The sequence below is a fragment of the Physeter macrocephalus genome, chromosome 14 (genome assembly GCF_002837175.3).
Source record: "Physeter macrocephalus isolate SW-GA chromosome 14, ASM283717v5, whole genome shotgun sequence".
In the NCBI taxonomy this organism is placed as follows: domain Eukaryota; kingdom Metazoa; phylum Chordata; class Mammalia; order Artiodactyla; family Physeteridae; genus Physeter; species Physeter macrocephalus.
In genome coordinates, this window is record NC_041227.1 from 45,885,363 (window position 1) to 45,898,076 (window position 12,714).

A 12,714-nucleotide genomic window follows, 5' to 3' on the forward strand; every position below is an offset into this window, starting at 1 on the left:
GACAAAATTCAACACCCATTTATGATAAAAACCCTGCAGAAAGTCGGCATAGAGGGAACTTTCCTCAACATAATAAAGGCCATATATGACAAGCCCACAGCAAACATCATCCTCAATGGTGAAAAACTGAAACCATTTCCATTAAGATCAGGAACAAGACAAGGTTGCCCACTCTCACCACTATTATCCAACATAGTTTTGGAAGTTTTAGCCACAGCAATCAGACAAGAAAAAGAAATAAAAGGAATCCAAATTGGAAAAGAAGAAGTAAAACTGTATGAAATTAGAACACTCCCTAACACCATACACAATAATAAACCCAAAATGTATGAAAGACCTAAATGTAAGGCCAGACACTATCAAACTCTTAGAGGAAACACAGGCAGAACACTCTATGACATAAATCACAGCAAGATCCTTTTTGACCCACCTCCTAGAGAAATGGAAATAAAAACAAAAATAAACAAATGGGACCTAATGAAACTGAAAAGCTTTTGCACAGGCAAGGATACCATAAACAAGACCAAAAGACAACCCTCAGAATGGGAGAAAATATTTGCAAACGAAGCAACTGACAAAGGACTAATATCCAAAATTTATAAGCAACTCTTGCAGCTCAATAACAAAAAAACAAACAACCCAATCCAAAAATGGGCAGAAGAACTAAATAGACATTTCTCCAAAGAAGATATACAGATCGCCAACAAAACTACAATGAGGTATCATCTCACACCGGTCAGAATGGCCATCATCAAAAAATCTAGAAACAATAAATGCTGGAGAGTGTGTGGAGAAAAGGGAACCCTCTTGCACTGTTGGTGGGAATGCAAATTGATACAGCCACTATGGGGAACAGTATGGAGGTTACTTAAAAAACTAAAAATAGAACTGCCTACCATATGACCCAGCAATCCCACTACTGGGCATATACCCTGAGAAAACCATAATTCAAAAAGAGTCATGTACCAAAATGTTCATTGCAGCTCTATTTACAATAGCCAGGACATGGAAGCAACCTAAGTGTCCATCAACAGATGAATGGATAAAGAAGATGTGGCACATATATACAATGGAATATTACTCAGCCATAAAAAGAAATGAAACTGAGTTATTTGTAATGAGGTGGATAGACCTGGAGTCTGTCATACAGAGTGAAGTAAGTCAGAAGGAGAAAAACAAATACCGTATGCTAACACATATATATGGAATCTAAGAAAAAAAAATGTCATGAAGAGATTAGTGGTAGGACAGGAATAAAACACAGACCTACTAGAGCATGGACTTGAGGACATGGGGAGGGGGAAGGGTAAGCTGTGACGAAGTGAGAGAGTGGCAGGGACATATATGCACTACCAAATGTAAATTAGATAGCTAGTGGGAAGCTGCCGCATAGCACAGGGAGATCACCTCTGTGCTTTGTGACCACGAGAGGGGTGGGATAGGGAGTGACATGGACATATATACACTACCAAACGTAAAATAGATAGCTAGTGGGAAGCAGCCGCATAGCACAGGGAGATCAGCTCGGTGCTTTGTGACCACCTAGAGGGGTGGGAAAGGGAGGGTGGGAGGGAGGGAGACCCAAGAGGGGGGAGATATGGGGATGTATGTATATGTATAGCTGATTCACTTTGTTATAAAGCAGAAACTAACACACCATTGTAAAGCAATTATACTCCAATAAAGATGTTAATAAATAAATAAATAAAAATGTATCCACTAAGTATCTGAGTTATTCTGCTAAAGAAGGTAAAGGAAAATTTGCTCCTCATTAATGAACAGTAAGGAAATATCATCATGAAAATGGAAAATTATAATAAAAGTAAATGGAAATGACAAAACTGAAAAAATACCGTATCTAAAATGAAAAATTCACTGGCCAGAACTTAGTAGCATATTGGAGATGACAGATCAACAGAAATCAATCTGAAGAACAGAGAGGGAAAAAAAAAAAAAAAAAAAAAGAAAGGCTCAACAACCTGTGGGACAATGTAAAAAGGACTAATACACATGTAACTGTAGTCCCCAAAAGGGGGAGAGAAGGGAACAGAAAAAAACCATGATAGAATAATGTCCAAAAATTCCCCAAATTTGGCTCTAGCCATAAATTTATATATAGATTCAAAAATCTCAGCAAGCCCTAGCAGGGAAAATACAAAGAAAAGCATGTTTCCTTAGTTACGTCACAGTCAAAGAGCTGAACACCAAACATATACAGAAAACTGTGAAAGCAGCCAGAGGTTTAAAAAGAAAAGTAACAAAAAAACCAAGGTAATAATTGTGTAAATGACAGCTGATTTCTCATCAGAAACAGTAGAGGCCAGAACAGGGGAACAGTATCTTTAAAGTGGTGAAAAAATAAACCAATCTAGAATTCTATATCCAGTGAGAATATCCTTCAAGAATGAAGATGAAATACACATTCAGAAAAACTAAATGAATACACTGCCAGCTGTACTACAAGAAATGCTAGACAACTAAAATGCTATCAGGTAGAAACTCAAATCTTCAGGAAAATAATGAAGAGCACAGAAAATGGTAAATTATCTGGATGAGTATAAAAACATTTTTCTTTTGATTAAAAAATAAATACGTATGAGTGTTTAAAACAAATATTTTAACATTGTATTAGGGAGTTTAGAAAGTATAGAGGTGCAGTACAAATGACAACTATAGAATAAAGCAAGTGGGGAAAAAGGTTTAATTTGAAGTGTGCAATTGCACTGTTCTTATGTTTTACATAAAGTGGTATTCAGAATAAATAGAAAAGGAAAAGTGAAGGCTGCATATTGTAATCCCTTTGAGCAGGGGTCAGCACACTTTTTCTTAAATGGCCAAATAGTAACTAGTTTAGGCTTTGAGGGCTGTGAGACAAAATTGAGGATTATATAGGTACTTACATAACCGTTTAAAGTTTCACCTTCCTGGGTGAAATCCATTCTTACAATTTTTTTAGAATTCCATTTCAATTTCCCAGTTGGCTTTTTATAGCCTTCCTTCCTCCCACTGGGCTTGCCTTTTTTCTTTAGCTCACTCAATTTTACTTCCACATTCTTGCTTGATCTTTTAAAAATATAGTAACAAGAGCAAGAAGCCTATGAATGTGGGAGAGAACTGAGTGAGGCAGAGAGGGCAAAAAGGGAAAGCTCGAGTGCAGATGAAGGGCTGGAAGGTCACACGGGGCCAGCACAACAGCCTCCCTCCCCAACACCTGAGCGAGGCCTTCTCGCCCCCAACCCCCTGAGCTGCCCAGTGTTCCCCACTCACGCGGGCCATTGGCAGGTGGGCATTTTCTCTCTTCTCTCCAGGTTTCCTTCCCTTGCTCCAGCTGGGTGATGAGTTTTGGTTTAGAAAATGGAATCCCTGCTCATAGGAAAAGAAAACAAGATGGCTGTAGGTTACAGGCTCAAAAGCCAGTTCCTGAACTCAGAGCCACACTGGGTGGGGAATTTCAAAAGGTGGTGGGAAAGACCTGAGAGTGGGGAGCTCTCTGCAGGGGAGGGGAAACCAGGATGACAGCTCACTGACCCTACTCCATCCTGGGGAGAGAACAACTCCCTCATTTAAAAGAAGACTGGGAGAAAAGGCCTAGAAATGCAGATTATCACATACACAACACACAGACACACACACACCTCTACACATTTCAATTCTACAAAATCAGACCTTCTCTGGGGAAAGAGGGAACAGAGTGTCTCTGCTTTTGGCAAAGTCAGAAAGCAAGATAGCTGCTTCAAGCACAGCCTAAAGTACCCAGCAGCTGGGATACGGGTCCTGAGAGATGCCAGGCTTACCCAGCGAGACCAGGTTGCTGTAGTTCTCCAGCATCACCTCCCGGTACAGGGACCTCTGAGCAGGGCTCAGCAGCATCCACTCCTCCTGGGTGAAATCCACAGCCACATCTCTGAATGCCATGTGTGCCTGTAAGACAGAATACAGCCCTGTTCACCCAGGAGCCAGCCTTGCCCAGGACTCAGGGTAAGGGGCAGGCAGAAGGCTGCCCGGGGGGAAGTAGGTGAGATATCTAGATCTTGTCTTTGACCCTGGTGCCCTGTGTTCCAAGACTTTTAACCCCTGTCACCATCGGGGCAGTGGCACTTAACCCACACATTCGAGATACTGAATGGGCTGTTTTGGAGAATACCTACAAAAAAATGGAGTCTTTAACTTTCAGGAACGTTAGGCTGAGGGAAGAGCAGATAACAAGAGCAAATCTAGGCTGAGGGAAGAGCAAATAACATAAAAATTAAACAACAGTAAAGCAACAGACTTTAAGAATTTAAAAGAATAGTCTGAAAAATGTTTTTTTTTTAAAGCTTTGGTTCTTTCATTATTTATTTATTTATTTTTGGCTGCATTGGGTCTTTGTTGCTGCACGTGGGCTTTCTCTAGTTGCGGCGAGCGGGGGCTACTCTTTGTGGTGCATGGGCTTCTCATTGGGTGGCTTCTCCTGTGGCGGAGCACGGGCTCTAGGCACGCGGGCTTCAGTAGTTGTGGCTCGCGAGCTCTAGAGCACAGGCTCAGTAGTTGTGGCGCACGGGCTGAGTTGCTCCACGGCATGTGGAATCTTCCCGGACCAGGGCTCAGACCCATGTCCCCTGCATTGGCAGGCGGATTCTTAACCACTGCACCACCAGGGAAGCCCTGAACAATGGTTTTAATGTTGAAGCATCAGAATGAAGTTAGTACAATTCAATTATGGCAAAGACCAAATACAGCTCAGTCCTTCCCTTCAATCCCATGGCCCCTTCGGCCTTCCCTGGCCTGAGAGGAACAAGCAGTGAGTGGTAAAGAGCATGAACTTGAACTCTACTGCCTTTGTTTGGGGCCCACCACGCTGTCAACTAGCACCTCTGTTTTCTCACTTATGAAATGTGGGTAACAGTCCATTAAACTTCCCATCCCACACTGTGGGTGCTCAGCGTGGACGTCCTTGGCTACTCGGTCTACAAATTCATCTCTATGTGCCATTCTCATCCGCCTGCCCCATTTTACTATCTTTGCCTGAACACTATTTCAAAATGGAGAGTGCACTGGAATACAGACATCAGGAAAGGTTTCATGAGAAGCCCAGGAACTTGGTCTTGAGGGAAGGGCAGGAATCAAGGGAAGAGGAAGGTGCCAGGTATTCCTGATGAGGCGTGTGGGGAGCAAAGCAGAGGACACTGTGGGCCATGAAAGAGAGAGAGCCTGAATCATGGGAAGCAGGACCACTTGGGAGGAATAAAAGGCACCTAGTGGTAGAATACAGAATAGGTCGAGTATAGTAGCAGCCTGTAGGTTTTAAATTTTTATTGTAAAATATATAGAAACATTTTACTACTTTTACCATTTTTAAGTGCGTATTTCAGTACATGAAGTATGTTGACACTGTTGTACAACCACCACCACTTTCCATCTCCAGAACTTGTTCATCATCCCATGCTGAAACTCTGTAACCATTAAACCGTGACTCCCTCTTTCTCACAAACCCTGGTAACCAACCATCATTTTACTTTGTCTCCATGTATTCAATATTTGGCTAGTCTGTGTATCACAAATAAGTGGGATCATACAGTATTTGTCCTTTTGTGCTGGCTTATTTCATTTGGCATAATGTCTTCAAGCGTCAGCCATGTACTCCAAAGAAGACATACAGATGGCCAGGAGGCACATGAAAAGATGCTCCACACAATTAATTATTAGAGAAATGCAAATCAAAACTACAATGAGGGGCTTCCCTGGTGGCGCAGTGGTTGCGCGTCCGCCTGCCGATGCAGGGGAACCGGGTTCGCGCCCCGGTCTGGGAGGACCCCACATGCCGCGGAGCAGCTGGGCCCGTGAGCCATGGCCGCTGAGCCTGCGCGTCCGGAGCCTGTGCTCTGCAACGGGAGAGGCCACAACAGAGGGAGGCCCACATACCACAAAAAAAAAAAAAAAAACTACAATGAGATAGCACCTCACACTAGTCACCATCAAAAAGTCTACAAACAATAAATGCTGGAGAGGGTGTGGAGAAAAGGGAGCCTTCCCACACTCTTGGTGGGAATGCAAATTGGTGCAGCCACTGTGGCAAACAGTATGGAGGTTCCTTAAAAAACTAAAAACAGAGCTACTATATGATCCAGCAATCCCACTCCTGGGCACATATCCAGAGAAAACCATGGTTTGAAAGGATACATGTACACCAATGTCCACTGCAGTGCTGTTTACAATAGCCAAGACAGGGAAGCAACCTAAATGTCCATCAACAGATGAATGGATAAAGATGTGGTACATATATACAATGGAATATTACTCAGCCATAAAAAAGAATGAAATAATGCCATCTGCAGCAACGTGGTTGGACCTGGAGTGACATAAGTCAGACAGAGAAAGACAAGTATCATATGATTTTGCTTATATGCAGAATCTAAAAAAAAAATGACACAAATGAACTTATTTACATAACAGAAACAGACTCACAGACTTAGAAAACAAAGATGGTTACCAAAAGGGAAAGGTGGGGAGGAGGGATAAATTGGGAGTTTGAGATTGACATATACATACTACTATATTTCAAATAGATAACCAACAAGGACCTACTGTATAGCACAGGGACCTCTGCTCAGTATTCTGTAACAACCTAAATGGGAAAAGGATTTGAAATAGAATAGATACATGTATATGTATAACTGAATCACTGTGCTGTACACCAGAAACACATTGTGAACTATACTACAATATAAAATAAAAATTAAAAAAAAAGTTTCAGCCATGTAGAAGCATGTACTCAGAATTTCCTTTCTTTTTAAGGCTAAAAAATACTCTACTGTATGTATATACCATTACTCCACTGACGGACATTGGGTTTGTACCCACCTTTTAGCTGTTGTGAATAATACTACCATACAAATTGCTTTCAGTTCTTTTGGGTATATACCCAGAAGTTGAATTGCTGAATCAAATGGTAATTCTATGTTCAGTTTCTTCAGGAACCATTGTACTGTTTTCCACAGGAGCCACACCATTTTATATCCCCACTAGCAATGTAAAAGGATTCTAGTATCCCTACATCCTTGACAACACTTGCTGCTCTCTGAGTTTTTGGTAATAGCCATCATGTGAAATGTATAAAATGATCTCTCATTGTGGTTTTTATTTACATTTCCCTAATGATTAGTGACAGTAAGCATCTTTTTATGTGCTTATTTGCTGTCTGTATATCTTCTTGGCAAAAACTATTCAAGTCCTTTGACGGTTCTTGAATTGGGGTGTTTGGTTTTTGTTGTTGCTATCTGAGATCTTATATATTCTGGATATTAATTACTTATCGGATATATGACTTGCAAATATTCACTCTTTAATGCACAAAAGTTTTTAACCTTGATGAAGTCCAATTTATCTATTTTTTCTTTTGTTGCCTGGGCTTTTGGTGTTATTACCCAACAAATCATAACTAAATCCAACTTCATGAAGCTTTTCCTCAATGTTTTCTTCTAAGAGTTTCACAGTTTTAGCTCTTACCGTTTTAGGTCTTGGATCCATTTTGAGTTAATTTTCATTCTCTTCCATGTGGGTATAAGTTTTCCCAGCAGCGTCTATTGAATAGACTGTCCTTTCCACATGGAATGGTCTTGGTAGTGTTGTTGAAAATCACCTGATCATACATCTGTGATTAAGTTCTGAGCTCTCTGTTGCTGCTCTCAAGATTCTCTGTTGCCTCTGGCTTGATTATAATGTATCTTGGTGTGGGTCTCTTTTAAGAGGTTATCCTACTTAGAGTTCATTAAGCTTCTTGGTTCCTTTTCATGTTTTCTATCTCTTTATTGACATTTCCATTTTGTTTTTACATTGTTTTCTTGACCTCGTTCATGTTTTCCATTAGCTCTGACAGTTGTCTTAAAGTCTTTTGTCTAGTAAGTCCACCATCTGGCCTTTATTGGGGGTCATTTCTATTGATTTATTTTTTAACCTCAGAATGGGCTATAATGTCCTGTTTCTCTGTATGCCCTGTGATTTTTTTGTTATTGAAAATGGGATATCTGAATCTTATAGTATGGCAGCTCTGGAACTCAGATTCCCCAGATTTGCTTGGTTTTTGTTGTTGTAGTGTGTCTGTGCCAAGGTTCAATCTGAGGTGTAAACTAAAGGTTTTTCTTGCATCTTTTCTGATCCTGCGCCTTTCCACGGGTAATATTTCCAGGGATGGTAACTTCCTAAACTGACCAAGTCATGGGGCAAACAGGCTGCAGGTAAGATAAGTTACACTTCCAGGACTAGAGCTGGACTTTGCCAGGTGCCAACAAGGTGGTCAAGACAAGAGAAACGATTGTGTCCATCCTGCGACAGCCAGTGTGGAAATGCAGGAAACACTCACCATTACCCTGGCTTCCCAGGACCCTGTGGCCATTTTTCCTGGTATCCCTAAAGGATGATATCTCAGAAGGCAGATCCGGGTAAGGAAAGCAGAAATTAGAGGGTGTCAGCTGGAAATGCTCTCCCAGTGAGCGAGTGCAGGGTCTGCTCTCCAACCCCACAACTGGGGGAGGGGTGGCAAGGTGGAAGTGTAACAGTCTGGTTTTTACCAGGGCCCTGGAAAAAAGTTCAGAGTCAGGCCTTCAGTAGGTTTGATCCCAAACTCTCCTGATCCCAACAAACTAAATGTAGAATCACGTTTTTCAGGCTATCTACTTGACTGTAGATGTTAACACATCATTATTAATTTGAGGGATTGTGAAATGGTATTATTGTGGTTGTTTTTTAAAAAAATATACACTGACGTGTTTATGGATGAAATGATCCATGGGATTGCTTTTAAAAACACCTCAGGAGGGCTTCCCTGGTGGCGCAATGGTTAAGAATCCGCCTGCCAATTCCGGAGACACGGGTTCGAGCCCTGGTCCAGGAAGAACCCATGTGCCATGGAGCAACTAAGCCCATGAGCCCTAGAGCCCGTGCTCTGCAACAGGAGAAGCCACCACAATGAGAAGCCCATGCACCGTGGCCGCAACAAGAGAAAGCCCACGGGCAGCAATGAAGATCCAATGCAGCCAAAAATAAATGAATGTATTTATAAAAACAAACAAACAAAAAACACTTCAGGAAAAACCGGACAAACTATCCCCCTCCCAAGATTGCTACACAGTGATTACTGTTAAAGCTGGGGTTTTATTATAGTTTCCTTGCTTTGAATATGTTTGAAATTTTTCCCTTAATAAAAAATTATTTAAAAATTCTTAAACACCAAAGGAACCCCAAAACCAAAAACCCAGATGCAACAAATATGGCAAAATATAAACAAGTGTTAAATCAAGATGATGCACATAAGGACATTCATTATGCTATTGCCTCCTTTATTTTTAAGATTTTTCTTTTAAAAAGTAAAAAGCATACACAGAAAAAACATTGCGTTGTGAAAAAAACCAGAGAAACCTAAAGCAATAATGAAGGACAAATATTGGCCATTAGAATCAATTATCAATTCATTTCCCCTTTGGTAAACATAAGTTTGTTTTTGAAATCTGTGAGTCTGTTTCTGTTTTGTAAATAAGTGCAGGGAACTAAGATACTGCAAACCACACAGCCAAAAAAAGAGAAAGAAATGAAGACTAAATTATAAGACAGCAAGGAAGAATAAAGTGAAATGAAAACATGATGGCCACTGAAAGCTAACAGGAGGAAATGAAAATGAAATAAAGAAGTAAAAAGAGTTAGAGAAAAAATGGTTCAAATGGAAAACAGGCAAACAAAGAATTTCATTTGTATAATTGCAGCTCCTGCAGAAGAAAACAAAGAAATAAACCAAAAAAGGGTAGGAGTGGGGAGGGAGGGAACAAAACTAATATTTAAAACTATAACCCAAGAAAACTTCAAAAATAGATGACTTGAATCACAGCAGTATCTTTCTTGACCCACCTCCTAGGGTAATGAAAATGAAAACAAAAATAAACAAGTGGGATCTAATTAAACTTAAAAGCTTTTGCACAGCAAAGGAAACCATAAGCAAAATGAAAAGACAAAACACAGAATGGGAGAAAATAATTGCAAATGAAGCGATCGCCAAGGGATTAATCTCCGAAATATACAAACAGCCCATGCAGCTCTATGTCAAATAAACAACCCAATCAAAAAATGGGAAGATCTAAATAGATATTTCTTCAAAGAAGACATACATATAGACAAAAAGCACATGAAAAGATTCTCAACATCACTAATTATCAGAGAAATTCAAATCAAAACTACAATGAAGGATCACCTTACATCAGTCAGAATGGCCATCATCAAAAAATCTACAAACAATAAATGCTGGAGAGGGTGTGGAGAAAAGGGAATCCTCTTGCACTGTTGGTGGGAATGTAAATTGGTATAACCACTATGGAGAACAGTATGGAAGTTCTTTAAAAAACTAAAAATAGAACTACCATATGATCCAGCAATCCCACTCCTGGGTATATATCCAGAGAAAACCATAATTAGAAAAGATACATGCACCCCAATGTTCACTGCAGCACTAGTTACAGTAGCCAGGATATGGAAGCAACTTAAATGTCTATCAACAGAGGAATGGATAAAAAAGATGTGGTACATATATACAATGGACTATCAGCCATTAAAAAAGAATGAAATAATGCCATTTGCAGCAACATGGATGGACCTAGAGATAATCATACTAAGTGAAGTAAGTCAGAAAGAGACAAATACCATGTGATATCACTCATATGTGGAATCTAATTTTTTTTAATTTATTTATTTTTGACTGCGTTGAGTCTTCGTTGCTGTGCGCTAGCTTTCTCTAGTTGCGGTGAGTGGGGGCTACTCTTCCCTGCGGTGCGCAGGCTTCTCATTGTGGTGGCTTCTCTTGTTGTGGAGCACGGGCTCTAGGTGCGCGGGCTTCAGTAGTTGTGGTGCCTGGGCTCAGAAGTTGTGGCTCACGGGCTCTAGAGCACAGGCTCAGTAGTTGTCGCACACAGGCTTAGTTGCTCCACAGCATGTGGGATCTTCCTGGACCAGGGCTCGAACCCGTGTCCCCTGCATTGGCAGGCGGATTCTTAACCACTGCGCCACCAGGGAAGCCCCTGGAATCTAATTTTTTTAAATGATATAAATGAACTTATTTACAAAACAGAAACAGACTCACAGATTTCAAAAACAAACTTATGGTTACCAAAGGGGAAATGTGGGGGGGGGGGATAAATTAGGAGCTTGGGATTAACATACATACACTACTATATATAAAATATATAGATAGATATAGATAGATCACCAACAAGGACCTACTGTATAGCACAGGGAACTCTACTCAATACTCTGTAATAACCTATATGAGAAAAGAATCTAAAAAAGAATGAATATATGTATATGTACAACTGAATCACTTTGCTGTACACCTGGAACTAACACAACATTGTAAATCAACTGTACTCCAACAAAAAAATTTTTTTAAATGACCTGAATCTAAATATGAAAGGGCTTACAGAGTACAAGGGAAAAATTGACTCACAACCAACAACTTCAAGGTATCTACTGGAAAAACTATCAGGCTTTGAAGAATAACAACAAAAATCCTAAGGGACTCTAGGCAAAAAATATATCAGACTTCCATCAGACTTTTCATAATCATCATTCAACCCTTGTGCATTGCTGGTGGGAATGTACAATGGTGCAACCACTATGGAAAATAATATAGCAGTTCCTCAAAAAAATTAAAAATAGAAATTATCAAAAAAAAATACAAATTATCATATGATCTACCAGTTCCACTTCTGGGTATTTCCCCAAAAGAACTGAAAGCAGGGACTTGAACAGATATTTGTACACTTGTGTGAGCAGCATTATTCACAATAGCTACAATGTGAAAGTAATCCAAGTGTATGTCAAAAGATGAATGGATAAACAAAATGTGGTATATACATACATACACACATACAATGAATATTATTCAGCCTCAAAAAAAATTCTGACACATGCTACAACATGGATGAACTTTAAAGATATCATGCTAAGTGAAACAAACCAGACACAAAAGGACAAATACTGTATGATACCACTTATATGAGGTACCTAGAGTAATCCACAGAGACAGGAAGTAGAATGAAGGTTGAGAGGAGCTGGGGGGAAGGGGAAATAGAGAGTTACTGTTTAATGGGTACAGAGTTTCAGTTCTGCAGGTGGAGAGTGCGGATGGTTGCACAACAATATGAATGTACTTAACGCTACTGAACTATACACTGAAAATGGTTAAGATGGTAAATCTTATATATATTTTACCACATTAAATGCATGGCAAAAACATACCATCATTCAAAGCAATAGGAAAATATTTCACCATGACAAAGTGGGATTTACCCAGAAATGTAAGACTGGTTCAATATTAGAAAATCCATTAATATAATACACCATATTAATGAACAGATCCAAGAAGAAAAATCATGATTGCATTTATACATGCTGAAATATTCTTTAACAAAACTCAACTCTCATTCTTCCAACATCCAATTCAATGTAAGATTGATGAATCCATAAAACTTTTCGTTTTTAATTTTAGACTTAAAAAGAAGTTGCAGGGGCTTCCCTGGTGGCGCAGTGGTTGAGAGTCCGCCTGCCCATGCAGGGGACACGGGTTCGTGCCCCGGTCCAGGAAGATCCCACATGCCGCAGACCGCCTGGGCCCGTGAGCCATGGCCGCTGAGCCTGCGCGTCCGGAGCCTGTGCTCCGCAACGGGAGAGGCCACAACAGTGAGAGGCCCGCGTACC

The 12,714-nt window shown here is 40.3% G+C and overlaps 1 protein-coding gene across 3 annotated transcripts in view; it reads right to left on the reverse strand.

Moving 5' to 3' along the window:
- The window catches only part of ZNF133 (zinc finger protein 133), a 35,751-nt gene that overhangs the window by 13,106 nt on the left and 9,931 nt on the right, over nucleotides 1–12,714 (reverse strand). For 2 of the 3 annotated variants that reach the window (XM_024123623.3, XM_024123622.3), the window contains 2 exons: nucleotides 3,795–3,921; nucleotides 3,268–3,363 (listed from right to left, as the gene is read on the reverse strand). In XM_024123623.3, coding sequence (XP_023979391.1) covers nucleotides 3,268–3,363; nucleotides 3,795–3,915 — 217 coding nt within the window. In that variant the 5' untranslated portion in view covers nucleotides 3,916–3,921. Of the gene's footprint in view, nucleotides 1–3,267; nucleotides 3,392–3,794; nucleotides 3,922–12,714 lie in introns of those variants that run through there. The other variant, XM_055090391.1, reaches the window with a different exon arrangement.